At 59.1% G+C, this 27,943-nt stretch overlaps 2 protein-coding genes across 5 annotated transcripts; both read right to left on the bottom strand.

Moving 5' to 3' along the window:
• Positions 1-5,492: 5,492 nt before the first annotated feature.
• Positions 5,493-10,248, bottom strand: TRIM35 (tripartite motif containing 35). Of its 2 annotated transcripts, none has more exons than XM_075750293.1 (7): positions 10,104-10,248; positions 9,076-9,523; positions 7,974-8,069; positions 7,360-7,590; positions 7,165-7,187; positions 6,559-6,680; positions 5,493-6,211 (listed from the first exon to the last, which is right to left on the bottom strand). In XM_075750293.1, exons 1-7 carry the CDS (start codon positions 10,184-10,186, stop codon positions 5,646-5,648), a joined length of 1,569 nt encoding a protein of 522 aa, XP_075606408.1. In that variant the 5' UTR covers positions 10,187-10,248; the 3' UTR covers positions 5,493-5,645. The 2 variants fall into 2 exon arrangements, with proteins under 2 accessions (XP_075606408.1, XP_075606407.1); XM_075750292.1 differs by having other exon boundaries at positions 9,076-9,577; positions 10,104-10,245.
• A 496-nt stretch (positions 10,249-10,744) lies between these two features.
• Positions 10,745-26,004, bottom strand: DRC1 (dynein regulatory complex subunit 1). 3 transcript variants are annotated; one of them, XM_075750289.1, is made up of 18 exons: positions 25,791-26,004; positions 24,308-24,398; positions 23,667-23,779; positions 21,899-22,082; positions 21,327-21,464; positions 20,513-20,599; positions 19,657-19,779; positions 16,501-16,640; positions 16,081-16,215; positions 15,727-15,956; positions 15,170-15,342; positions 14,355-14,444; positions 13,852-13,938; positions 13,323-13,513; positions 11,854-11,997; positions 11,649-11,751; positions 11,474-11,544; positions 10,745-10,954 (listed from the first exon to the last, which is right to left on the bottom strand). In XM_075750289.1, the coding sequence occupies exons 1-18, from the start codon at positions 25,928-25,930 to the stop codon at positions 10,888-10,890; spliced, it is 2,307 nt and encodes a 768-aa protein (XP_075606404.1). In that variant the 5' UTR covers positions 25,931-26,004; the 3' UTR covers positions 10,745-10,887. The 3 variants fall into 3 exon arrangements, with proteins under 3 accessions (XP_075606404.1, XP_075606405.1, XP_075606406.1); XM_075750290.1 differs by having other exon boundaries at positions 24,312-24,398; positions 25,791-25,940; XM_075750291.1 differs by lacking the exon at positions 25,791-26,004 and having other exon boundaries at positions 23,667-23,823; positions 24,308-24,387.
• Positions 26,005-27,943: the final 1,939 nt, after the last annotated feature.

Genomic DNA, 27,943 nt, shown 5'->3' with positions numbered 1-27,943 from the left:
GGGCCGTGGGGTGTCCTCTCCATGCTGGGGAGCGGTGGGGTGCCCTCTCCATCCTCCCGGGGCCGGGATGTGGCACAAGCCCGGTGTGGCCCGTTCCCAGCCCCGAAGGCACGTGAGGACTCAATGTCCTCCTAAAACCGGGCGACTGGAGCTCGGAGAGGCCGAGTCCCAGATCCCAAAACTATTTCGGTGTGATGCTGGGGCGAGTGGAGGTCCCCGGGGAGCCCCGGCGGAGCGAGGACATCTCTTAGGGCTGTGCCCGTCCCGTAATCCATCTCTCCTTCCCCCAGATCCGCTTCGCCCTGCCCTATTTATCACCGACGGCTCCGTCTGGCAGCGATCACGAGCCTGGCACCTCCGGGGAACCGTGCGGGTATATTTAGGCACCGGTCTCCTCCGTTATGCAATGAGCATCAGGGCAGCTGTGGGGAGGTGGTTCCCCCTGGAAAATGAATCTAGGGTGGCTTTGCAAAGCCCGTGGGCTCAGGATATGGGGGACAGGGTGACCCAGCTGGACACGGGAGGGTGACATCGCCTGTGTGACACCGCAGCTCGACCATTTAGCTCGTGGTGGGGCATCTGTAACACGTCCTGCTGGAATTAAACCGCACATCGCTTCCCTCGAAAAGGATCCTCTAATGCCCAGGTGACGAGCGAGCTCCACGCCAGAGACCCCCCTGGCTCGGCAGGTGCCCACGCAGACGTGGGTGCCGTGGGTAGGGTGCCCCTGGGACGTGCGAGGAGCTGCAGAGGGAACGGAGCGCAGCCCTGAGGTGGAGGGGCCGAGGGGAGGAAAGAGTCGAGATGCGGCATCCAACGGGGGACAAACAGCCATTGTGGGGACCCACGTGGCTGCGGGACGGTCCCTGCCGCGGCTGGCACCGGGGTGCGTGGCACCCCACGGGGAGGGGAGTGCCGGGGGCTCTGCTCAAATGCTCCTTTGATCTTCCCATGGTCCTGGCTCAGGGGACAAAGCCCTCCCTGCCACCCCACGTTGATGGCCACAGTTTAGCTGCACGGTTGACTGTGGTTGCTGGAGCTGGGGGAGATGCTGGGGGACCTGAGGGGGGTCACGTCCGGAGGTGCCTCCCTGTGCCCGAGCTCTGCAGAACCATCATTTGTGGGGACGGAGCTTGGTTTGAGCTGCTGGAGCCCCTGTGCAGGGCTGCGGCTCTGGGGATGTTTGGTGGCCACCATCCCTACGGGCTGCGGCTCTGGGGATGCTCGGTGGCCACCATCCCTACGGGCTGCCACCCTCCACCCCACAAACCTCCTGATTTCTCCAGCGCCTGGAACTGCTCTGCTCCAGCAGCGTGCCTTGGTCTAAACTAAACGAGGTGCAGAAAAAGGAGGTCAAGGAGATCTGGGTCTACCCAGGGAGCTGGGGACCGCGGGCTGCCATGGGTCACCCCTTTCCCATCCACACCATCCCCACCAAACCCTCCCCAGGGTGTCAGCCTGGCATGGGGCTGTCCCAGCTCTGGGGTAGGACGCAGCAGGAGGTGGCTGCAGGAGAAGCTGGCCATGGAGCCAGGCTGATGCCAGGGAGGAAAGAGCCCCAGCAGCAAGAGGAGGCCACGGGAGGCGAAGGGTTTGCCTCTTCCTGCAGCTGCAGCCTGCTGGCTTGGGGAAACTTGCTCGACATCCCAGTGCCAGCATCCAAATCCTTCCCGGGCATGGGCTGAGGGGGTGGGAGAGACAAGAAGAAAAACCACGCATCTGTGGGCTGGAGCACGAGGACGGCCATGCGGGAAGGTCCGTGTGTCCCGGGATGCCCCTCGACCCAGAGCAGCATCCAGGGAAGACCCTCCGGATGGGGTGAACCCACACGGTGCTTCCCCCGAGCTCCTTCGCACCCTCCGGCCGTGCTCGGGAGGGCTGTAGGGCTGCAGGTGGGCTCTACGTCCCCCTCCCGCAATTCCTCTCCCAGGACATCTCCAGCTTCCCCACAAAGGTTCAATATCTGCAGATCCTTCAGCAAGAAGACCTCCAGGTTTGGACCCTCCTCCTTCCGGAAGATTCCTGGCCCTGGGAAGAGGCAGCACATCCCAGCCATCACTGCCAGGATGCAGGTTTAGCCCCCACCCGCCTGCCCCAGTGCTGGGGACCGGGGTGCAGGATGCGTCCCTGGGACCCCGCATCCTCCGGGCTGCCCGAGGGCTGTGCACACCCCGGGAAACCTCCTTTTTTGGGGTTTTTTTTTGGGGGGGGGGGTGTCCCCCCATTTGTCCCCCACCCCTCCGGGATGCACCGGCCCCAGCGCTGGCTGGTACCCGGGGAGAGGGAGGGCTGGGGAGGGGGCGGGGAAAAAGGTGCTGTCCTCCCTCGGATTGGGCAGAAATGACATCATCGCGGGGCTGCGAGCCAATGGGAGAGCCGCCTGCTTCTCCAAAATATCGCCCGTCCTTATAAATGGGGGGGATGCTGCGGGTGGGGGGGGGGGGGGGATTTACTGCAGCCAGCGCAGCCCTCCCCCCGGTTGGATTCACACCCCCGGCCCCACCCAGATCACCGGGGAGTCCCACTCGCACCCCACGCCCACCCGTGGGCCAGCGGTGCCCACCCACCCCTCGAAGGGATGGATGGGAATTGGGATTCCAGGCACCCCGCAGGCAGGAGTGGAGCTCATCGCTCCCCATCCTCGGCATGAGCCACCAAAAATGATGCTAAAATAATAATAGTAGTAGTAGTAATAATAATAATAATAAAAATAAAAATAAATGAGGCCCTTCTAATTGCGGTGAGGAGGAAGGTTTGAGTTCAGAGAAGGTCCAGCAAGGAACCAGCGTGTCCCAGGCGGGATCTCAGGCGTCACGGAAGGATGCGATGGCTGCAGAGGAGGGTCCCACGCAAAACCCGCTTGCCCCTTTCCGGAGCTTTCTTCAAATTTGTCCTCCCAACGTCGGATGCGCAAGCAAATGCTCAGTCCCGGGGAGACATCGCCCATCGCTGCAGGCTGGGTGCTGTCTCCCAGGCCAGCTCAGGAGGAGAGGTCTGTGTGGGTGGAACAGCTTTCCTGCCTTGGTTTCCACTTAAAGCCATTTCTCTGCCTCTGTGGGAATGAAATTAAGCTCAGGGGAAGGTGCAGGTACCGCTTATTACACTGAAAAATGCAGTGTCTTACGGAGCCAACCAGTTCATTAATTCATATTGGTTCCTGCAAACCAATTTTTCACCAAATGATTCAGAAAAAAAAGTCAAAACATTTCAGTTTCACCATCTGAAGTGATGCCTCATTTCACCTTTTATTGCCATTTTTACGCCAGGCACCTGCGCTGGCACTCGCAGCCGCGGGAGGGAAATGTTCCCTTTGGACCTGACAAAGAGAAACGCCTCATCCTGCTCCAGCCCCAGCAACTCAAAGAGCTTCCCTGGCTTTTTATTGTTCCCAAATCATGCTTTGCTTGTGCCCAATTTGTCTGCGGGATGCCCAAATTTCCAGGCGCTGCCAGCTTTTCGGGGGGCGATGGGCAGCGTCGGGATACGGCGCAGGGAGGGAGATGGGATGCTCGCGCCGATTTTCCTCCTTTCCCCACATCCAGGGATGCTCGGTTGGAAATAGATAACGTCAGCCAACGTAAGGAAAGCGGAGGACGCCCGGGGTCGCCCCCGCACCGCACGCCTCCAACATCTCCCTTTTGTTTTTCCTCCGCCGCCGGCTCTTGTTCCTAAGGAGCGTCCTATGCAAATGGTGAGAAACCATGGAAACCACCCGTTAATATCAGCATCCTGCCAGCGAGGTCCTGGCAGGCCGGGCTGCACCAGGCAGCGAGGGCGGCACAGGCGGCACGGCCCACCAGGCACCCCCCTTTCCCCAGGGCATCACCTTTAAACCCCAGGTGCTCACCAGGATGGAGGAAAAAGCTTTTTTTTGGCAGGATTAATATTGAACCAGCCCCAGCACGGGGTTGCAGAAGGTGGGGTTTTTTTGTCTCCCTCCCCCATCCCACCTCTGAGCCTCCTCCACCTCCAAACACCAACTGCACATCATCACCTGACTCCTGGAGCTGGGGATTTATGGAAAAACCCTTCAGAGGGGTAAAGTCATGGGGAGAAGGGTCGGAGGAGATGGGTTGTTACTCTCAAGGATGTCCCCATTAATGGTTTTTCTTGAGGAAGGGAAACACATGCTTCTGCCTGTGTCCACCTGTGGTGGGGTGTGGCTGGAGGCCAGGTGTCCCCCAAAACCGCTCTGCCGCCCCCCTCCTCAGCTGGGCAGGGGAGAGAAAATATAACGAGAGGCTGGTGGGTCAAGATAAGGGCAGGGAGAGATCGTTCACCAATTACCGTCATGGGCAAAACAGGCTCAACTTAGAAAAAATTAATCCAATTTATTACCCAGAAAACAGCATAGAGCGATGAGAAATAAACCCAAGTCCTAAACCACCTCCCCCCACCCCTCCCTTCTTCCAACGTCACCCCCCATTTCTCTCCCTCCTCCCCCCAGCGGCACAGGGGGACGGGGAATGGGGGTTGTGGTCAGTTCATCCCACGGTGTCTCTGCCGCTCCTTCCTCCTCAGGGGAGGACTCCTCACACTCCTCCCCTGCTCCAGCCTGGGGTCCCTCCCACGGCAGACAGTCCTGCACCAACTTCTCCAACGTGAGTCCTTCCCACGGGCTGCAGTTCTTCACCAACTGCTCCAGCGTGGGTCCCTCCCATGGGGTGCAGACCTTCAGGAGCAAACTGCTCCAGCGTGGGTCCCCCCTGGGGTCACAAGTCCTGCCAGCAAACCTGCTCTGGCGTGGGCTCCTCTCTCCACGGATCCACAGGTCCTGCCAGGAGCCTGCTCCAGCGTGGGCTTCCCACGGGGTCACAGCCTCCTTCAGGTGTGGGGTCCTCCACGGGCTGCAGGGGAGTCTCTGCTCCACCATCATCCTCCAAGGGCTGCAGGGGGACAGCCTGCCTCACCATGGTCTTCTCCACGGGCTGCAGGGGGATCTCTGCTCCGGCGCCTGGAGCACCTCCTGCCCCTCCTTCTGCACTGACCTGGGTGTCTGCAGAGTTGCAAAAGCTCCCGCTATGGTTTTTTTTACCTCTTAACTGTGTTACCCCAGAGGCGCTGCCACCATCACTGGTGGGCTCGACCTTGGCCAGTGACGGGTCCGTCTTGGTGCCATCTGGCATTGGCTCTGTTGGACATGGGGGAAGCTTCTGGCAGCTTTTCGCAGCAGCCACCCCCATAACCACCCCCGCTACCAAAACCTGGCCACGCAAACCCAAACCACCACTGGAGCCACGTGGGATTTTCCCGTCCCCGAGGCGTGTGGACAAAGGCCCCCATCCCCTGCTTTACCCACAGCAGGGAGACCTGGAGCTCTGTGAGCTGCGGCGCTTGTACGAGCTTGGAAAGCCCCCGGGTGGTTGGATTTATTATTTACAGCCCCCTGGCAGGGAGATACCTTCTCCCCAAAGCCTTCCCAGCTTTGATCCGTGATGGAGAGGGGCAGGAAAGGAGCTGGGGTGATTTGGGCACAGAGAGTGCAGAGCCCATACCAGAAGAGCAGAGTGTTTATTAATAAAAAAGAGGCAGTACATACACACATTCTTTTCTGCTTTTTTTTTTTTTTTCCTGAGGAAAGCTGAAAAATCATCTGGAGAACCCCAAATGCAGGCAGAGGCGGTGGTGACAGCAGATGGTGGCCGCTAGACCGGGACGTCTTCATGGACGCGGACCCGGAGGGGACAGATGCGGAGCGCCTCGGGCAGCGCGCCCACCGGTGTGCCCCCCACGTAGAAATAGGGGAAGACAATGCCGCCGAACTTCTCGTGGAAGGTGTAGATGTGGGTCTTGCGGTTGGCGTCGTAGAAGGAGAGCTCCCCTTCGTCGCAGTCCAGCTCCACCCGGATCCGTCTCAGGTCACCCACTGCCGCTTCCGAACGCGCCGTGTTGGATGCTCGGCACATCTCGCCATCCTTCCCAGGCAGGCGGTAGATGTACCAGAAGCCGGAGCGAGCATCATGGTGGAAGGTCCAGTGGGTGCCACTGTGTGGCCGGGCCACCCCCACCCGCCAGTTCATGATGCCACCCAGGTCCACCTCCCAGGTGTGGAAGCCGGTGGAGAAGCCGCAGGAGCCCAGGATGCAGGGGGCCGAGGTGAAGCGCTCGGGGTTCTCCACCAACAGCTTGTAGCCCCCGTTGGTGACGCTGGTGAGGTCCTCGGACACTGAGAGCCAGCCCGCTGCGGAGTTGGGGTCGAAGCTGAAGGGGACTGTGGTGAGGACAGGCGTGTTAGGAGCCCGGTGTGCTGCAGGGATGAGCTTATGGGGGGACCACAGCCCTGCAGGTATCCATCCATCCATCCATCCATCCATCCATCCATCCATCCATCCCAGCTCACCATGGAGAAATGCACCCTCCAGGGCTTCCCTTTGTGGGTGCAAGTGCCCCAGTGCACCCTTTACACTCTCCAACCCCCCTCCCCAGGCCCATCAGCCGCAGGCATGGCTGCTCCACGCTCCTCTTCTCTCCAGCACCCACCACCCTTGGGACTGCCCCACGCAAAGGCTGCTTTAACCCTGGGACAACCACCCCTTGCGGGGGGACCCAGCACCTCACCTACGGTGATGATGTCCAGCATCTTCTTCCACACGTTGTACTGCAATGAGCCCAGGTACTTGGCGACATCGAGGAGCATCCCTGAGGGCACGGCCTCCGGTTCCTCGGCCGTGCAGGCAATCCTAGGGCAGGGGCAGAGGATGGACACGGGTCAAGGATGGAGGAAGGGACCTGGCTGTGTCTCCTGGCACCCTGTGTTTTGGCAGCGGCTTCCCCACCAGCACCCCACATCTCCCAAACCTTGTTCTCACCCCAGCATGGTGGGGAATCAGGCCAGGAGGGTCCCAGCACCAAATCCCCCCAACATCGGGGTTTTAATGCTTCCCCCAAGACCCGCAATGCTGCTCTGTGTCTGCACGCATGCCCCCCCATCCTGCCCGGGGGCACCCAGGGGTGCTGCCTGGCCTTGGGGAGCCCCAGCACCTCCTTCTGCTGCAGCACCCGGACCCGGAGGGGACACGTGGGTACAGGAACTCACTTGGGGCAGACACCTCACCCTGCAGCCAGGCAGGAGACCCCGCTCAGCCCCAGGGAGGGGAAGTGGGGGCTCAGCCACCCCGAGCACCCTGTGACCATGCAGGGGACGCGACGGGGACTGGGACTTACCTGCGCTTGCGGTTCTTGTGGGTCTGAAAGAGAAGGAGACACCGGGATCAGACTCCCACTGCTAAGGGGTCACGGGGGCTTGCAAACGCCCAAAGGGTCGCCCAGCACCCTGCTCGCACCCCGGCAGAGGCAGGAGGGCGCCACGGCGAGGGTGACACCCCGCAGGGCACGGGGCAGCACCCCGCAGGGCTTTACCATGAGGAAGGTGTAGTCATCCTCCTTGAGGTCTGCCTGGAGCTGGCGGGCTTCGTTGAGCAGGGCCCGGCTCTCCTCCGCCAGCTGCTTCATCTTGCCCTCGATGAGGCCGCGCTTGTGCCGCGTCTCCTCCTGCAGCTGGGCGAGCAGCGCCTTCTCCTCGCCCCGCAGGAACTCGTGCAGCTTCTCAAACTCCCTCCTGATCTGCTCCTCCAGCCGCATCACCTCCACCTGCCCCGTGCGGGGACGTCACCACCTCCCTTCGGAGCCCCCAACTCCCCTGGGCTCCCCCCATCCTCTCCCCAAAACGCTCCTCCGGAGCCCTCCGACCAGCCCCAGCGCTCAGGGACTCGCTGAGCTCCCACTGGGACCACACCGCCCTCCCAAAATCAACGTCCCTGCTGCCACGGCAGGCACAGCTCCATCACCCCGGTCCCCAAGCCCCCGTTCGAGTCCTTCCTCCCAGCAGCATCGCTCTCCTCACTGAGGGATGGAGCAGCCCAGCACGGGGCCAGCGTTCCGCCCCAGAACCAGCTGCATTCCCGCCCAGGATAGGAGCACACGCGTGTGTCAGGATCAGGCCCGCTGCCTCCCTGCCAGGAGGGACCACGCACCTCGTTGTGTTTGGAGATGGACTCGTAGGAGCGATGCACGGCCCCGAAGTCCTTCGCCTTATCCCGCAGGGAGGTCTCCATGTTCTTCAGCTTGGCCTGCGGGGAGGAGACGCCTTCATGGCCCTCGCAAGCCTACGGCCAAGATTTCCGATGCGGAAAGAACCCCAGACCCGGCAGGACGAGGTTAAGCAGGATCGTTGCTCAATCCACCCTTGTCCCCTCCTGCGGCCGAGGTCTGCCAGAGCTGCACGGGGTCAGCTCCGCGTGGGGCCGTGCAAACGCAGCTTTGCTCCGCGGCGAATCCTCCCCCCCCCTGTTTTTAAGTCCTTCTGCTGATGCACCGTCAAGTCCCTGCCTGTCCCGGTGCTGCAGGCAGCCACTGCCCCGCTCCCAGGGAGGCTCGGTGCCACCGGCGGCCCGCCAAGCCTTGCAAAACAGCAGCCCGAGGGCCGCCCCGCGACATTTGAAATCTGGCTCGTCCCCTGTGGGCTGAGTCAGGGCGGCAGCGGCTGCTTTCCCGCCTGGGAAACGGCGGGTCCTGGCGCGATGCCTGGCTGCTGGCCGGAGCCCATCTCCTCCTCCTCTTCCTCCCCACGCAGCCATTGCCCGTCCTGCCCCGCGGAGCTCGGGGCTGTCTCCCCATCCCGCATCCCTCCCCGACTAGGGGAATTGTGCAACCCCCGTCCCAAACACGCTCCCAAACCCGAGGCGTTGCTGCAACAACCAGCGTGGCCAAATCCAGCCCAGCCCGGCGGAGGATGAATGAGCCGAAGAAACGCGGGGACCGGGCCAAACCCCTTGGAGCATCACCCCCCTCCCCTCCGCCACAGGGCAAACAGCCGCGCGCCAGGGTGGCACGGGGAAATTATTAGGCAGGGAGAGCGTCGGGCAGCGATGTGGCAGGGGCACTCCCGGCAGGGACCCACCCTCGCAGCGTGGCTTTGCTTCACCTTTCAGCCCGGCACGCCGGCGGGTACAACCACGCCGTGCACGAGCCAAAGCCGTGCGCTGGCAAGTTAGTGCCAGGGCGTGCGCGGGCTGCACCCCTCCAGATGCAGGGGTCCCTCTTCATCGGTCCCTCCTTTCCTGCAGCGCTCCTCACCCTGAAATCCGCCGCCGTCTCTTGCACCGGCCGCATCTTGTGCCCTTCGTGCTGCTTGGAGCTCTGGCAGACGAAGCACGCCAACTCCTTATCCTCCAGGCAGAAGAGTTTGGCTTCTTCGTGATGCAGGGGGCAGTGGGCGGCCGCCTGGCCCCGCCGCTTCCCTTCCTCCTTGAGGATCATCTCCACCAGGTTGTTGAGCGTGTGGTTGACGCGGAGATCGTCGAAGGAGGAGGCCTCTTTGCAGACGGGGCAGACGTGGTGCCGGTGCTCCCAGGAACGGCTCACGCAGCCCTTGCAGAAGTTGTGGCCGCAGCAAAGCGTCACGGCTTCCCGGAAAGGCTCGTAGCAGATGGGACACAACAGTTCCTCCTTGAAGGTGGCCGTGGAGGATGAAGCCAAGGCCACCGAGCTGCTGGACGAAGGGCTGGCTCCCTTCTCCATGGCGCTGGGGACAGAAGGGACGGAGGGAGGCTGGAGCGGGTTTTTTCGGGAACCCTGGCTGGAAAAACAGCCCCGTTCCTGATGCAATCGGTTTCCTGCCGGTGACTCACCCCGCAGCTCCCTCCCCGGGCAGGCACCCGCCTGAGTGACACCGCCCCGGGCCACTGGCAGCCGCCAAGGGCGGGCGGGATGCGGCGGGGGCGCGGGAAGGGACCGGCCGGACCTCGCGTGGGGCTTGTCCCGGTGCCCGGACCCCCACCCCCGGGACAGCCCCGGACCCGGACCCCCACCCCCGGGACAGCCCCGGACCCGGACCCCCACCCCCGGGACAGTCTCGGTGCCCGGCCCCCCGCCCCCGAGACGGCCCCGGCCCCCCACCCCCGAAGCAGCCCCGGCCCCGGCCCCCCAGCCCCGGGACAGCCCCTGTGTCCCTATCCCGGTGTCCCAACCCCGGTGTTGCTCCGATGCCCTGACCGGGGCTCCCAGCCCACGGAGCTGCCGCGGTGCCCGTGCACGGAAGGTGCCCAGCGCCGCGCACCCGCGTCCCGGGGGTGCTGGTTTGGGGGGGGTGGGGGGTGTCCTACCTTGCCGAGGGCAAGTGGCAGCGCTTGCAGCGGCCCCTCAGCCGCGACGGGCGGTGAGGGGCTCGGGCAGCCGCCTGCGGCATCCCGGAGCCGGGGCTGGTCCGGTGCCGGCAGCGGCGAGGGAGCCGGGGAGGCGGGGGGAGGCGGGCCGGGGCGGGCCGGGGGCGGGCTGCAGCCGCCGGGGAGGGCCCTCGCCCGGGCACGGCCCCACGGCCCCACTCCGGAGGCTGTCCCAGCCCGGCTCCCCTCCCCGGGCTTCAGCCCTGCTGCTGGGGGGGGGGGGGGGGGGGCATCTTTACGAACCCCCCGCCCCGTGCTTGGAGCCGGCCCATCCCCTGACTCCGGGAGCTGGCGCCTCAGTGGTCCCGGGAGCCCGGCGAGATAGATGTGCAGGGAGGGCTGTGTCTGCTGCTCCCCGCTGTCCCAGGCAGCGGGCTCATCCCTGCCCCAAAACCCTTTCCCTGCCTCCCACCCCCGGGTCTTGGCCTCTCGTTCACGTTTGTGCCCTGTGGGTCCCGCTGCACCCCTGGGGTACAAGCCGTCCCACGGGATCACCGGCCCTCCAAGCTGGCTGGATCCCCTGATGGAGGCCAGGAGAAAAGTGAAAACTGTTTGAGGGCGCAGATACTCAGTGAGAAGAAAAAAAAAAAAAAAGTTATTATTCTGCTGTGGTATGTGCCGTGTTAGTGTTGGGCAGGGGAGTCAAGGCTAAAGATAAAGCTGGCCACGAAGCCCGTACTGGGAATCAGACATAACTGGTGTGAACCAGAGGGGTGGAAGGGAGTCACGGATGCGATGTAGCCCTCCTGGAGATAACTCTGCCAGCAGCACCGCTTGGGGCTGATATCGCCCTGGAAATGCAGAATTTAGGTACAGATGTAGCAGCACCAGGACGGATGAGAGAAAAATAATTGGGGGTGCGTTGCTTGGGAAGAGTCTGGGAGGAGAAAAGGTCTGGGGGGGAGGCAGCAAAAAAAAAAGGTGAGGAATAAGGTGTAAAATCAGGTACAGAAAGGTGGGCTCTCCCGAAGCCAGGACCCCAGGGGTGGTGGGGATGTTGACCTGCGGGAGGTGAAGGCTCCTGCCCGGCCTCAGCTCCACGGAGGGGAGGGAGGACACAGACCACGCGGCTTCGTGGCACGAGTGGGGAAGTGCTTTCCCACCGCGCTGTGAGTCCCCTGGATGGGGGGGACATTTGGCTGCGGCTCTCCAGCACCTTCAGAGGGGAGAGGGGTGCTCCTCGCAGGCTACAGGCACGCTCACAGCCCAGGTTTGGGAAGGGTTTATTAGTCCCTGCCAGGAAGCCCTGGCTCCGCACACAGCTTCAGCTCGGCGCTGAGAAAAGCCGTGTCCTGGCCCTGGGCACTCACTGCGCTTCCCCGGGGCAGGAGAGGTTCAGGTCCATCCACTGCGTGGGAGGGAAGAGCAGCTTGTTGTTGACCTGCGGGGAGAAGCACCCTGAGCCTGACAGCGACGGGCTGCGGGCTGCAGGGTACACGTGGTGGGGGGTCCCCAGGCTGCAGGGGAGGAGGATGCCGCACTCACTCCGGAGCTGACGTACTCCTCCAGCAGCAGGTACAGCTCCGAGTTCTGCTGCTGCAGGACGGCTGCTTCGGCGAGCAGGCTGGCCCTGCGCTTGAGGACCTCGCTGGGCAAGGAGGGCAGAGGGTTGACGCGGTCAGTTGGTGCCAGCCCCACCGCGGTTCCCCCAGCCACGCCACCGATCTGCCCTGTCCCCAGCAGCACTCACTAATATTCCTCCAGTGCCACCGTCAGCGCGTCCCACAGCTTCAATGTCGGCTCAGGGATAACGCGTGCCAGGGCTTCCCAGTACTCCCCATCCTTAGAGCTGTCCCGTACCTGTAGCACCTCCTTTGCAGGTCCGTCCTTCTCCCTGGGGACAGAGAACAAAGCCTTGGGGCTCAGCTCTTCACGGGCAAGGAACAGCCCCGTAGCCCTCAGCTGCACTGAGCACTATCGCCGTCATCACACAAATGAGCACGACCCCACAGCTGGCACCTGCCCCAGGGGTTTCCTTCCCTCCTGGGGCCGCTGTTCATCTCCTGTCTGGTTGTCCCCAGCCATCCCTCACTCAGCCCCTCTCTGTACCCCTTGTCCTGGTGGGACCCTCCCCACCCCTCTGTCATCTTGCAGGGCAGAGTCTTGCTCCAGCCAGGGCAATGCCGTCACCCCCAGAATCACAGAATCCCAGGCTGGTCGAGGTTGGAAGGGACCTCTGGAGATCATCTAGTCCAACCCCCTGCTAGAGCAGGATCACCCACAGCAGGTCACACAGGATCGTGTCCAGGTGGGTTTGGAATCTCTCCACAGAAGGAGACTCCACAACCTCTCTGGGCAGCCTCTCCCAGGGCTCGGTCACCCTCACAGGGAAGAAGTTTTTCCTCACGTTCAGGTGGAACTTCCCGTGTTCCAGTTTGTGCCCGTTGCCCCTTGTCCTGTCACTGGGCACCACTGAGCAGAGTCTGGCCCCGTCCTCTTGACCCCCACCCTTTAGATATTGGTAAGTGTGGATCAGATCCCCTCTCAGCCTTCTCTTCTCCAGGCTAACCAGCCCCAGCTCTCTCAGCTTTTCCTCACACCAGAGATGCTCCAGGCCCCTCCTCATCCTCGCAGCCCTCCGCTGGACTCTCCCCAGTAGTTCTCAGTCTGTCTGGAACTGGGCAGCCCAGCACTGGACACACAACTCCAGATGTGGCCTCAGCAGGGCAGGGCAGAGCAGCGGGGGAGGAGAACCTCCCTCGACCTGCTGGCCACGCTCTTCTCCGTGCACCCCAGGACACCGTTGGCCGCCTTGGCCACGAGGGCACACTGCTGGTCATGGAGAGCTTGTTGTCCACCAGGACGTCCAGGCCCTTCTCCGCAGCGCTGCTTCCCAGCAGGTCACCCCCACCCTGTCCTGGTGCTGGGGTTATTCCTCCCTGGGTGCAGGACCCTCCACTTGCCCTTGTTGGATTCCATTGGGTTCCTCTCCGCCCAACTCTCCAGCCTGTCCAGGTCTGGCTGAATGGCAGCGCAGCCTCCTGCTCTGTCGGCCTCTCCTCCCAGTTTGGGATCGCCAGCAAACGTGCTGAGGGCACACTCTGTCCCCTGTCCAGGTCAGTGACGAACGCAGCCCTGCCTGCACACCCCCATAGCCCCCCCCGTGCCCCAGTTTGCCTCCCTCCCACTGCCACAGCCCTGTGCTGCCCCTAGTCCTACCTCAGCTTGTCGAAATCCTGCACAAATGCTTTCAGAATCTTCAGGACATCATCAGCGTGGATGCACACAGATGGAACGGAGCCCAGCGAGCTCCGAGGGGATTTGATCTCGTCCCTCTGGGCATTGGATCCACCGTCCTCTCTGTCCTCAGCCGGATCCATGACATCTTCTCCACGCGGGCTGCCCTGGCTCTGGAGGGAAGGCCAGCAAGCTGGCTGCTGTGCCTTCCACCATCTCCTCCTCCCCAAGAGCCATGTTCCCCCTGGGAGCTTCCTTGTCCCTTGGCAAATTTAGGGAGCTGAGGCAAAAATTCATGTGCAAGAGGCTCTGTTCAGCCCCAGCAGAAGATTACAACCGCTCAGCCCTTGCACGTTCACCTCCCTTGTCCGATCACAGGGAAACATTTCAGGGCCAACACACTGGTTCCCTTCTCTGCCTTCCCTGGATGGTCAGGAGATGTTCTGCTCCCCCCTTCCCTGGACCCCTGGCTCTGCTGAGCTCTCCCCACTGCTGTCCCTGGTGGTCCCACCTGGCTGACGGCCACCTCCTGGGCTTTGTACTTCAGGAAAAAATCCACCAGCTGGTACAGGTCATCCTCACTGTCGATTTTGAGGGCCTGGGGAGCAAAGGAATCAGGTTAGCGTCCCTCAGAGACATCACGAGAGGGGGAGCGAAACAAAGAGCATTTCCCAGAAGCGGAGAGTGCCCCTCTGGTGATGCCACGCAAGACCGGAGTGGGTGGTAAGAACTGGTTAGTGTGGGAGAGTTGGGGTTATTTATGGATGGCAGAGTCTGAGAACAGGCTGGAGATGATGCTGCATTCATCAGCAGGATGGCCTTGAGCTGAGAAGCATCTGGCCACAGCGCTTTACACCCTCCTGCCGTGCTCCTCCTGCCCCAGAGCCCTCCCAGCAGCCCAGCCGGATCTCCCTGGGGCGGCTCAGCCCTACGCTGCGCGGACACGGGCAGAGAGCTCTCCCTTGTGACCACCAGCCTTCCCTGTGCCCCCCGACAGGCCAAGCCACAACTCACCGCAAAGATGGAGTCGAGCTTCATGAGGATGCGTTCGTGCCTCCCCAGCTCGTGCAGGGGCCTCAGCAGCTTGCTCTCAATGAGGAAACCCTTGGGAGACACGTAGAGGAGAGAGTGCAGAGAAATAGCGAGCGTCTCCGTCCCTGCCCAGAAGCCAACCCATGCCACGCTACGGCCGTGCCATCCTGCCATGGCAGGCTGAGCGGGCAGGGTGGGCAGCGGGAGGCTGGCAGGACCAGGAGGCTCTGGAACAGCCAGCCAGCAGGCAGGGAAGATCGAGTTGTCTGCACAGTGATGCTAAAAGGACCTCATGACCACCCTGGAGGTGTTCAAAAAACATGTAGACATGGCGCTTCGGGACATGGTTTAGTAGGCATGGTGGTGTTGGGTTAACGGTTGGACTTGATGATCTTAGAGGTCTTTTCCAACCTCAATGATTCTATGATTCTCTAATTCTATGATCTGAAACTCTTGCTGACTGTCCCCAGACAGGGAACAGCCTGGAGCATCAGATGCAGCAGGTTTGCCTGTGCTTATTCTGGCCGGGGGAGCTGTGGATTTGGGCAAGGGAGCTGTGCCTGCCAATACCTTCTATTAGCATCACATATGTGGCACACACAGTGGAAAGATCTAGGGATCTTCTCCCAGCCCCTGGGGCAGCTCTCTGACAACAGGCTGCTCGGCACAGCAAGGCAGCGCCTGCAGAAGCCTTCACCCCATGACGGGGAGCTTGGAAGAGATCCGCTACAAGCTGGAGCAACCAGAGGACAGCACGCCTGCTCCCTGATCAAGGCAGGTGCTACAGCATCACGCACCGACTCGTCGCTCACGAGCTCCAGGATCCTCTTGGCAGTCTTCTTGGAGATATTCCGCAGAGGTGTGAGTCTATCTTCAACCTTCGTTGTGTTTTCTTTGCCTTCTTCTCCACTACCCACTTCTTCCTTCTTCTTCTCTCTCCCTTCCTCCTCCTGTCCCCCAGAGCCACTCTCTGAAACATGAAGAAAGAAGGGTGAGCAAGAGCGTTTGTGCTTTTGACTGTGCTCTCCCATCACATTGCCGCAGGAATCATCAGGGAAAGCACAATTGTTCCCTGCTACCTGGAAAACATCCCAAAGACCTTGGGACACGAGCTGGCTCTCGGCCAGCTTGTCGGGAACTGGGAGCACTGGGCAAAGTACAGTGCAAAGATCCCCAGGCTGGCTTGGCATGAGCCAGCTCAGGGCTGGGGACAGCCCCCACCTGGGCTTGCAATGTCACCCCCGTAAGAGCCCACCTTGTGATGGCAAGGACAGGAGTGACAGAAGGGGGTGTCACGCAGGAAGGTGAGGGTCTCCCCTTGACACAAGGGTGACAAGAGCACCGTGCATCCCACCTGTCAGGACCTCAGCAGCCAGCTTGGTCGCCATCCTCTTCACCTTGTAATGCCCGAGAGGGCCGACGTTGTCCAGGAACCAGTAACGGGGCTCTTCCCAGGGCAGCCCCAGTTGCTGGGTGTGAATGATGCGATCTGCATCGAGGGCTTTGCGCATCAGCCCTTTGGCTTCCTCCTCGTTCATGAGCCAGACCTCTGTGAACTTCTCAGCGTCGCTGACAGCAAAGTGCCTGTGCAGAAGGAGATGGCCCATGGAATGAGGCTCCGTGCCCCGAAATGATGAGTCAGCTCCCCCTGCACCTCACTTAGGTGCTCCAAAGCCCCATTGTGGGCAGATGCCGGCGCACACCCCACCTCATTCTGCTCTGCACCTCCTTGCACTGCCCCATGATGCGCTCGCAGTCGGCTGCCAGGCTCTGGTTCTCCTCTCTGAACTGCTTCTCTTGGCTGGCCAATTTTGTTCTCAGGTTATTGAGCAAGCTGTGGAGCCTGGGGAGGGACAGCAAAGCTGAGCATCCCCAAAGTGGCACCTTCGGGCATACCCAGCTGGGACAAAGGCTTTGGGACTAGTGACTACTCAGAGCCAAGGCCTGGCTACTGACCCTGATGCAGCTAGCACAGGTTGGCCATGGCCAGCCCTGGGCTAACCCCTGCCTGGGGATGGGTTGGGGCAGAGCTTGTTGGCCTGTGCTAGGTGATGGGCTCCACAAAAAACAGAGTATGGGAAGCGATGGCAGGTAAGGCAGAACCCATCTTCCAGGGATGGATTTTTACCGGTTGAGCTTCCTCTTCTGCTGGGATCTGATGATGGTGTTCTCCTCATCCTGCTTCTTAAGCACCTGAAGGTTGTAGTCCAGCTTCTCCTGGTTCAGCTGATAGATGGCTTTCATCTGCTGCAGCTGCCTCTCCAGGTTCTGGCATTTCAAAAACCACGAAAACAAGCCATGCTATGAACAAAGGCCACACTGAAGCCTGGATCCCACTGATCCTGCATCTCCAAACCCCATCTTCCCATGCACGATCCCCCAGCTAACCCCTGCCCACGTGGCATCACTCGTGGGTGAGTGATGGAGGTGCTGGTTGTCCATAAATAAGTACATGCTACGGGGCCACATCTAGGGAAGGGAGAACGGACTGAAGTTGTACCCCGCTTTCACTCAGTGGGACACTAATCTGGGCCTCTCTCCTCAACCTAGCTGCTCATTTTCAGTTTTAGGAATTGCAAGTCCCTGAATTAACCAAGAGGCACAGAAGTTACTTGGCGAGCTGGAGGAAGGGACACACACGAGGAGTGACCGCACGAACTCCAGGTCTTAAGGAAACCAGAACCAAACAAACAACTGAAGCATTTGTGATGGCATCGTCTCACTGCATAGCCTGGGGGACAGGAGAGAGGCAGCGAGTTCTCCCCTTTGCTCCACACTGCCATGGAGGAGATATCTGCAATGGAGACCTCTCTCTCAGCTCCCCAGCCCCCTGTTTGCTCAACAGCTGATGGAAAGGAAGGAATTGCAGGCTGATTGTCCCAGCCTCCTGGGGCTGCTGCTCTGGGTTGGGAGACATCACACCCTTCCAATGATCGCTGGTCTCTGCCAGCCCTACAGCTCATTTGGAAGCGAGGGCATGGAAACTCTGGGAGCAGGCAGCGTGACTGCATGGAGACCCAACCCTCTGTCAGCAGCTCAGGCAGGGGGAACCTTGTTCTCGACCCAGGGGGATCTCTGGGGACAGGTAAAGAGTCCTGAGCTGTAGGCTGGAAGCAGGGAGGACACTGGTACACGGGTTATCAGGCTCAGAGCTCTCCTGGGTAGCCCTACGTACAACTGGGAGCGGACAAACAACCTGGGAAGACACCCAGAAGCAGTCCCACCTGGCTAGGATCAAAGCTTGACTGAAGATGGAGGGAAATCCCAGCAGGGCCAAGGGACCTTCTCCTTGCAGCAGATGGAGGAAGACTATGGCCCAAACCCTATCTTTAAAATGCTGATTCCCAACAAGTGAAACTGGGGAGTACTCATTAGCCCACAAACCACAGACTTCATCTTCAAGTCTTGGCTAAGCTCCTGTTTCAGAGATACCTCAGGATAACGATAGCACAGGTTAATCAGGACAATAGGTGTTTCCAGCTTCTATCTTCTTATTCTCGCTGAACCGGAAGGGTGAACTCTGCGCTCTACAGTTACACAACTGCCGTGCTAAAGGGAACCAGGAGGACATCTACTTCATCCCTCTGCCCCACAGAGGGAAAGCTTCACCAAATCAGTCCCAGCAGAAACTGTTCCTAAAACCTTGTGTCAAAGAGCAGCAAACCAACGGCACCGTCCCTCTAGCCAACCATCAAGCAAGTTCTTGCCACTTCTAGGCTTTCCTAGCTTGAAATCCAGCTCTGAATATCAATTTAAATCTTCCCTACCAAAACTCAACCCCATTTTTTCTTGCATCTACAGTGGACACAGAAAAGAAGTCGTTCTCCTCCTCCATCATCCAGAATTGTGCATATTTGTAGACTCATCACCTCTCCACAGAAATCTCTTCCCTGGTCTAAGCAGCCCCAGCCTTTCAACCTTTTCTTAGGGGCCATTTGCGTACTTGGTCTGTTCTAGGCTCTCTCCCCTGTTCCCAAGCGTGTTGCCAAACCTGGACAAGGACACGTAGGTATAAAGTAGAGAGGAATAATTACTCCCCCTGCCTTATATATAAACCCTCCCACAACTGCAGCTAAAGGCAGCAGGTGCATTTTTACAACAGCCCCTCACTGCCGTCTGTGAACCTTGATCTGCAGCACGCTGCTGCCTCCCTCCCCAAATGGCTCAGAGCCACCCGCAAACGTTACACACTCCGTGTCACCTTCCAGGTTATCGAGATGAAGGCAAAGAAACCACAGAGTCAGGCGCCCTCTCTGGACTCACCTTTTCAGGCTGACAGGGACCTTGCAACACTAATATTTCACTTGAAGTTGTGCAAAACCTTCTAGACATCGACCCTAGCCTATATTTCCCCAGGCTTCCTAGGAGGACATCCCATGGGACAAACAATGAGTCCTACTAAAGTCCAAATGCAACGTGTCCCGTTTCTACCATGCAGCCCGGGAAACAACGCACAACAACTAGCAGGGAAAGTGTCAGCGGCGGCAGGGCTCTCTGCTGAGCAGAGGAGGCTGAATGATGCTGGGCAAAGCCAAACCTGACAGCCCAGGACCAACGCCAGGGCTGCCGGCCAGGGGACCAGCAGGATTGCAGAGAGCCACAGATGCAGTGCTTTGTTGCCACTGCTGCTCGCAGAGGATGCAGCGGGCTGAAAGGTATCTGTATCTTGGGGAAGCCACGGCTATGAGGTTTGGATCTCACGTGCAGTGAGAGCTCCTAGGGCTTGTTCAGCCAGCGGTGTGCCCGGGCTGTGCTCTTCCGCTGCATGTCCTTCTCCCTGAGTAAGGGCAAACTCCTGATAGTTCTCACACCACGTGGACTTCATGGGTGTCAGAGAAATCATGGCTAGATGTCTGAGGAAAAAACTCACACCTCCTAGGACAAGGACCCTGACAAAGGAAGAAATTAAGTTGATACGAAATGATCTGGTGTCAGGACATCACACTGTTTGATTCTCCTATCAATCATGATGCCAGAAGTAGTAAACGCCTCGAGCTACCCAGGTTCTTCATAGGTCCTAGAGCTACAGTTCATGTGCTACAGACCTCTGAGAGCCAAGGGCAGGTGGACACTGTGGCATAGGACCCACGGAGAGAAGAGAACAGCTCTATCACCCTGTTGGCACGGGGCTGGGCTGTGCACGCTGAGGAGCTGAGGTGACCAGACACCAGCTGCAGCTTTCATACCGTCTAGCTTTCCCACAGAGCCAGCTACACACAGAAAAGCCCAGGGAGATCTGCTCCACTGCCTCCCCGCATGGTACACGGCAGCCTTTTCTCCGTACTTGCACATCGGTCTCCAGCTGGATCTTCATGCTGTTATACTCCTCCTCATCCTGCACCCGCAGCTGATTCAGCTGTTTCTCAAACTCTTCCACCTTCCTCATACGGGCATGCAGGTATTCCAGCTACGGGCAAAAGGAGAACATCATCCATCAATGGTGACACCTTCCTCACGTAATCACAGCTCATTTGGCCAGCCCAAAGCAAGGTCATGCATGGATAACTCCTCTGCAGAAACCTGCCCCTTTGCCCCCCACACTCCTGAGGAACCAGCCACCTTCGTGCACACGGGTCTTTCAAGGCAGCCCGGTGCTGGAGAGCGGCACTGGTCCTGGCAGCCTTTGGCCCCTCACTACCAGAAGGACATTGAGGTGCTGGAGCGTGTCCAGAGAAGGGCAACCAAGTGGTGCAGGGTCTGGAGCACAAGTCTGATGGGAGCGGCTGAGGGAACTGGGGGTGTTGAGCCTGGAGAACAGGAGGCTGAGGGGAGACCTGGTCACTCTCTGCAACTACCTGGAAGGAGGGTGCAGCCAGGTGGGGTCGGTCTCTTCTCCCAAGTAACAAGCGATAGGACAAGAGGGAACGGGCTCAAGGTGCTCCAGGGGAGGTTTAGGTTGGAGATTAGGAAAAATGTCTTCCCCAAAGGGTTGTCAAGCCCTGGGACAGGCTGCCCAGGGAAGTGGTGGAGTCCCCATCCCTGGAGGGATTGAAAAGATGTGGAGATGTGGTGCTTAGGGACATAGTTTAGTGGTGGGCTTGGCAGGGTGAGGTTAATGGTTGGACTCAATGATCTTAAGGGTCTTTTCCGACCTAAATGATTCTGTGATTCTATGATTCTAAATTTCACACAGACCTTACCTCCTGTGCGTTGTGGGCTTGGATGGCTTCCTCCCACTTCTTCCTGTTGTTGTCCAGCAGCTCTCGCCGTTCAAGCTCAAAAGCTTTCTGTGAAGGAGACAGAGCCCTTCACTATCATGATGGCACTGCTTGTTGCCAACCTTACATTAGTCCAGGCCAGCAGCCTCCAGGAGAGGATCGGCTGCAGACTGGTGCCACTGTCCAATGAACACACCGGCCTGATCTCTCCTCTCTGCACCAGGACCCCGCTGGCAGAGACCTCACGTTGTGACTGCTGCCATCAGCCACCCAGAGCTGGCAGGGATGCTCTTGGTGGTGAGTAGCTCTGCGAGTTCACTGGAAATCATTGCTTGATGGTTACCAGTGGAGTTTGGTCAGCCAGCCACCTGATTTCACCCTACAAGGCATTAAATGGGGAGAGATGCCCACACTCAGCAACAAACGCAGGTTTTATTCATGAGGTGGGACTTTGCGGTCTGCAGAAGGTAAGGCTAAAGAACTAGAACGGTCCTTTCTGGATTTTAGAGACATGATAATCAGCCGTCAAGCAGCCACAGCTTTCACATGCCACCAAGTTGCTCCGCACTGAACCACCGTCATTCACAGCACCGTATAAACCAGCCCCTCAGCACCGTTCAGTGCTCTTGCTTGGCCAGATTTCAGCCTCGTTCACCAAGACATCAGCCCTGCTGCTCTGCACAGCAGTCAACCCAGCCAGCGCAATGAGCCTGGGGCCTTTTTGCCGTAAATATGGAGAGGCAAGCGGCTGCAGGTTTTCTCATTGGACTTTTCCTCCACCATACGAACTGGCTACCTCAATCTGTAGGAGCTTGTGACGGTAAGTTTTCAGCATGATCCTGATCTGTTCCTCCATTCTCTCCAAAAGCAGGTAGATATCATCCGACTGCTTCTTAATGGCCTGCACGTATTGCTCGTCTTTGTTTTTCAGCTCCTGGAGGAGGAGAGCAGATGCTGAAATCAGAGAGAAGTGTTTGACCAGGAACCCTCAGGGGCTAACTGAGAGGGTAAGACCCAGATGCTGCTTTTTCCAAAGGAGAAGAGGTGAGGAGAGCAAAGAGCCGGAAAGTCAAGAGGTAGTTAGGAGGGAAGACGGGAGGAAAGACAGCTCATCGCTGCCAAAGGGTCCAGGTGAGATGGAGCGGGAGGCAACATGCCTGCAGACACACCACTCCTTCTCCAGAGGCCAGGGAACCTGCTGTGGGGAAGGCTTTCCTCCCTCTACAAAACCACTCCTCCTCTCTGCTCATTTGCCTTTTTTCTTTTTACTGTGCAATCTGGGACCTGCCAGTTTGCTTTAGAACAGCATCTTCCAGAGCTTGAACCCCCCTGTCCTTCCTGGTTGTCCCTGTCTGTCACCCACACTACCTCCTGCAGTTCACCGATGAGCTTGTTCTTCTCCTCCAGAAGCAGAGCGCACTGCTGCTGCTGTTGGTTCAGCAGCTGCCACAGCTCCTGCGGGATCGTCATCTCCTTGGCCAAGGCCCACTTGGAAGTTATCTCCTCAAACTTGTATGTGCTAGACTTAGCTTCGCTCTCCAGCTTCTCCACCCTGCAGGCAGAAAGGACACAGCAAACGGGGAGCTGGGGCAGGGCAGAAAGTGCTTCAGACATGGTTCTGTAGCCCAGCACCTGGTTCCTCAATGAGATTCCCACTGGGAATCCCGCTGAGCAAGGGACAGCCATCCTGCTATGGCCAGCCTACCATAAATTGTTCCTACAGTGCCCTCCAAAGGCAGCAGGAGCAAGGACTCAGTGTTTCCTAGCTGATCTCCCAGTCCTGGAGATCCAGTCCCTTGGAGACAGCCCAGCTCCCGGGGGTGAAGCAGGACAGGTTTGCCCAGGAAGACACACAGAGAGGATCCGGTTTGGGTTTGTGTGGCCAGGTTTTGGTAGCGGGGGGGCTACAGGGGTGGCTTCTGTGAGAAGCTGCCAGAAGCTTCCCCCATGCCTGACAGAGCCAATGCCAGATGGTACCAAGACAGACCCGTCACTGGCCAAGGTCAAGCCCACCAGTGACGGTGGTAGCACCTCTGGGGTAACACAGTTAAGAGGAAAAAAAACCCATAGCGGGAGCTTTTGCAGTCAGACAGAGGAGTGAGAAGACGTGAGAAACTCTGCAGACACCAAGGTCAGTGCAGGGGGGGGGTGTGTGCTCCAGGCACCTTTTTCTAAGTTGAGCCTGTTTTGCCTGTGACGGTAATTGGTGAACGATCTCTCCCTGTCCTTATCTTGACCCACCAGCCTCTCGTTATATTTTCTCTCCCCTGCCCAGCTGAGGAGGGGGCTGACAGGGCAGCTTTGGGGGGCACCTGGCCTCCAGCCAGGGTCAACCCACCACAGGATCAGAGAATAATCGAGGCTGGAAGGGCTTCAGGAAATCATCGGCTCCTGATAACAGCAGGATTAACTTCAATGCCAGAGCAGGTTGCGCAGGACCTCGTCCAGGCATGTGCTGAGTATCCCCAAGGAGGAAGATCTCTACAACATGAGGGCCCTGACTCTGACCACTCTCACTGTGAAGATCTTCATATCCAATTTCTCAAATTAACATAGCCTCACGTTCTTCCTGCCTGGGGTTTTGTCCCAGCGCATTCCCATGGTGTGGCTAATAACTAACCCCATCCTCATGACTGGAGGGCAACCTCTGGAAACAGGCCATTTACTTAGCACAAGGTGGCAGGTTCTCCACCACGGTGTCACCTCCAGGCTCAGGAGAGCTGTTTGCCAAGCCAGACGTGAGGACAGCTCTGCCTATGCTTCTGGAGCAAGGAGACCACAACTATACGTGGTACAGGCTCTTGGTGACAAGCTGAGAACCAGCTGCACTTCTCACACTCTGGACCTGAAGATGTAACGGGTCTGGAGGAGATTGGTGACCAGACAGTCCGTAGTACTGCAGTGCCACCTGGGGAAGCCACCAGCCTTGACCTGCAGAGCTCTGTAAAGACCCAGCTGTGGCAGGTGGGACCTGGAGGCTCTTCGTGTGCCTAAATTTTCCTTTTGAACATAAAGTCAGTGTTGCCCTAACTGCTAAGTGTTCCTGGATGACCAGGGTTAGGATGTCCTCAGAAAGCTGCACCAACATCTCCACTGCTCCTTCCCAGTAGCGCAGACCCACCGTGCAGTCTCTTACCTCTGCAGCTTCAGCTCTGCCTCCTCTGCCCTCCTCTGCGTTTCCCTCGCGTCAGCAGCCACCTGGATATTTGTCACCATCTGCGTGCCATCAAAGAGCAGCTTGGCCAGCCTCTGTGAAGTAGGTGGTACGCATCTCACACCCGGAGACCCGAGCTCTGGAGGGAGGGATACTGGAGGAACTCTTGTTATGCCTGTCCAGCCTCTGGCTCCTCTCCCCGGGCTGAGGTGCCCATGTGGTCTCTCAAGCCCCGTCTATGGCAGGACTGATGAGCCCTGCAAGGACCTCAATGCACCCATCGGTCCTCCCTCTCCTAGAAAGCCCTGCAGGCCATCAGCAGCAAAAGGAATGTGCTCAGAGCACCTTCTTGTTTTGCTTCCCCTGTGTGTGCAGATGGGGGTTTGGGTGGGGGTTTGGATGCGTGACAGCAGTCCCAGACCCTTCCAATCCACAGGGAAATCATATTCCCAGGATCCAGCCCAAGAATCACCCCCCACCCAGTCCTGAGGAGTTTCTGTCCCTGCTGCCTCTCACATAAATGCTGCTGTGGACACTAAACACCACACAAAGCTAAAAGGAGGGTAAAGCCAAATGTGTAGAGGTCAGGGACCCGAGAGGACCATCCTGTCCTCCTGCCACACCTGCCTGCTCTCCTCAATCTGCTTGTGACTCCTTCTCTGCTCTTCTTCCTCCTCAGCCACCTTCGGCTCCGCATCTTCTCCAAAGGCCTCCCTGGGCAGAAAAGGGGAAAAGACAGAACATTTTACACCTCACCATCTTCCTAAAGCTCGGAGATGGCCTTGGATCTGGGATCCCAGCCCAGACTGCATGGTTTAGCACAGCACACTTCGCTCTCTCTTCCCTTCAGCAGGTTTAGTCCCAGGCCAGGAGGTCCCCACCGATGCAGAAAGGAGGCAGGAAAGGCTGGGACAATGCCCCTGAGGGAAAACGAGGGAGTCCAGGCTTCCCTTTCTGGAGCTGGGAGCACAGCCCAGGGCTGGTTACTCCTGCAGCACAGGGCTGGGGGGCTCAGCCCCTCTTTGCTTCCCAGAGGGAGGAGGGCAGGGGGCAGAGGCAGCCTGGGGGCAGCCCTTCGGTGGCTGCGGAGGACTTTTGCTTGGCCATGAAGACAGTCAGCTTCTGCCTGGAGCCATTTCAGCACTGACACCGATCCCATGCTAGTTCCTTGGGATCAATCTAACCTAAAGGGAAGGCTTGGGGACCAGGAAGGGGAAAACGAGCCTTTTGGGGTGGGAGTGGATGTTAGCAACCGAGGTCCAGTCTGGTCCCATGGGTTGGTATCAGGGCCCACAGGCACCTCGTTGTGGTTTACTCTTAGTTTGAGGAGGAGATGATGGTTACTGCCCCAGTTTTCCCCAGGCTGGGGGAAGACGAGGTCCCTGACCCACCCAGCCTGGAGGGACAGCAAAGGCTTGAGAGAGGACCCCAGTCTGGGAAAGGTGTGCCCAATTGCTGGTGAGTCCCACTTTTGGGAACAACATCAGCCTCATCCAGGAGGACACTGGCCTGGTGCTGATTTTGTCCAGCGGGGGGAAGAGGGTCCATGGCAGGGCAATATCCTGGGGAAGGGGGTATCGCTGCCCCAGTGCTGGGCTGGGGACGGGACAGGGATGTCCTTTGGGATTGGGAGGGGTGGTTCCTGACCTCCTGCCATTTGGCAGGGAATGGGGAATGTCCCCAACCCATGGCCAGTTTGGGGAGAGGTCCTGGGTGCTGTGACGGGTCCCTGCCCCCTGCCCGTTCATGGTAGGGGTCCTGGCCCCAGTGCCGGTGTGGGGTAGGGGATGTTCTGAGACCTGGGGACAGTGCCCGAGCCTGTGCTGGTCCTGGGTGGGGGGGGTCAGGACTGGGTGCCAATTTGGGGTGAGCGATCTGGAACTGGCACTGGTTCGGGGGTGGGGGCACGAACCCCAGTGCCGCTTTGGGCAAGAGGAGATCACCCGTGACCAGGCATGGTGCTTGGGGAGAAGGGGCGGGACTTGGTGCCTGTTTGGGGCAAGGAGGGGCCTGGACCCGGCTCTGATTTAGGGGGAGCCGGCTGGGGGTGCAGGCCACCGCAACCGGGGCGGGCGGGAGGACACGGACACAATCCCCGTTTCTCACCGGCGCTTGGCATCGAGGCGGGCGGCGATGCGGCGGCGGCGGGCGGCGATACGCTCCTCGGGGCCGGGGCCGGGGCCGGGGCCGGGGTCGCTAAGGGCCAGGCCCCGCCAGCCCGCCTCCGCGCCCGCTCCCCGCCTCATGCGGCCCGGTAAAGCGACTACAGCGCATGCGCGTCGCAGCCACAGCGGCTAAAGCGTTCCGACGTTGCCTGGCAACGCCAACAGAGCGCATGCGCATCGCAGCCCTCCCCCCCGTCGCCCGGCAACGGCACGGCCGCGCATGCGCGTTGCACCTTCCCGCCTCCGCGTGGCGTGGTCCGCACAGCGGCCGTTCCTGCGCATGCGGTGAACGGCGGTTGGCCTGAGGCGGGGGCGGCAGCGGGACTGAACCCGAGGGGAAAGAGCCAAAAAAAAGGGGAAAGGAGGAATTATTGGTGCTGAAAAATGGCCACGGGGGCACTGTGAGATATTGCTGGTGTCGTGTGTCCTCTGAGCTGCAGAGCCTGGGTCAGCAGACCCCCCTGTCAGTCACCACAGGGCTTTTCACAGGATCTGGTCTGCTGAAAGAGCCTGGCTTCAGCCTCTTTACGCCCTCCCTTCGGGTATTTATATACATTGACGAGATCAGCCCTGAGTCTTCTCCAGGCTGAAAGTCCCAGTTCCCTCAGCCTTTCCTCACAGCAGAGATGCTCCAGAACCTTCAGCATGTTCATGGCCCATTGCTGGGCTCTCTCCAGTCTGTCCATGTTTCTTGTACTGGAAGGCCCAGCACTGGACCCAGCGCTTCAGCTGTGGCCTCACCAGTGCTGAGCAGAGGGGAAGGGTCTCCTCCCTCCACCTTCCTCCCAAAGTGCAGGATTTTGCGCTTCTCCTTGTTGAGCTTCACGCAGTTCCTGTCGGCCCATTGCTCCAGCCTGGCAAGGTCCCTCTGGATGGCAGCGCAACCCTCAGGCCTACCAGCCACTACTCCCAGTTTGGTGTCATCTGCAAACTCGCTGAGGGTACATCTGCCCCATCACCCAGATCATTAATGAAGATGTTTAACAGGACTTCAGTAAAGCCTGTAGTTCCCTGGATCCTCCTTGAAGATGGAGGTGACGTTTGCCTTTCTCCTGTCTTTCAGTGCTTCTCCCAGCTGTTACGATCGATGAAAGATTCAAACAAAAAAAGGAAGCCTACAGAGCGTGGAAGTAAGGGCAGGTAGCCTGGGAAGAATACAGAGAAACTGTCCAAGCAGCCAGGGATCAGGTTAGGAAAGCCAAAGCCCTGATAGAAATTAATCTGGCCAGGGATGTCAAGGACAAGAAGAAAAGCTTCTATAGGTATATTAGTGAGAAAAGGAGGATGAGGGAAAATGTGGGTCCCCTCTGGAATGAAATGGGTGACCTGGTTACCCAGGATATGGAGAAGGCTGAGGTATTCAACGACTTCTTTGCCTCAGTCTTCACTGGCAAATCCTTGAGCCACACTGCCCAGGTCACAGAAGGCAGGGACTGGGAGAATGCAGAACCGCCCACTGTAGGAGAAGATCAGGTTCGAGAATATCTAAGGAACCTGAAGGTGCACAAGTCCATGGGACCTGATGAGTTGCATCCGTGGGTCTTGAGGGAACTGGCGGATGAAGAGGCCAGGCCACTCGCCATCATATTTGAGAAGTCCTGGCAGTCTGGCGAAGTTCCCGCCAACTGAAAGAGGGGGAACATAACCCCCATTTTTAAGAAGGGTAAAATGGAAGACCCAGGGAACTACAGGCCGGTCAGTCTCACCTCCGTGCCTGGCAAGATTATGGAGCAGACCCTCCTGGAGACTGTGCTCAGGAACATGGAAAATAAGGAGGTGATTGGTGACAGCCAACACGGCTTCACTACGGGCAAATCGTGCCTGACAAACTTGGTGGCCTTCTACGATGGGGTTACAGCGTTGGTGGATGAGGGAAGGGCAATGGACGTCATCTACCTGGGCTTGCGCAAAGCATCTGACACTGTCCTGCACAACGTCCTTGTCTCTAAATTGGAGAGACATGGACTTGATGGATGGACCACTCGGTGGATAAGGAATTGGCTGGATGGTCGCACTCAAAGAGTTATGGTCAACGGCTCAATGTCCAAGTGGAGAACGGTGACACGTGGTGTTCCTCAGTGGTCGGTACTGGGA

This window comes from Balearica regulorum, chromosome 3 (genome assembly GCF_011004875.1).
Source record: "Balearica regulorum gibbericeps isolate bBalReg1 chromosome 3, bBalReg1.pri, whole genome shotgun sequence".
Classification (NCBI taxonomy): domain Eukaryota; kingdom Metazoa; phylum Chordata; class Aves; order Gruiformes; family Gruidae; genus Balearica; species Balearica regulorum.
Note: the sequence above shows the minus strand (reverse complement) of the source record. Positions and strands in the feature narration are given on the sequence as shown.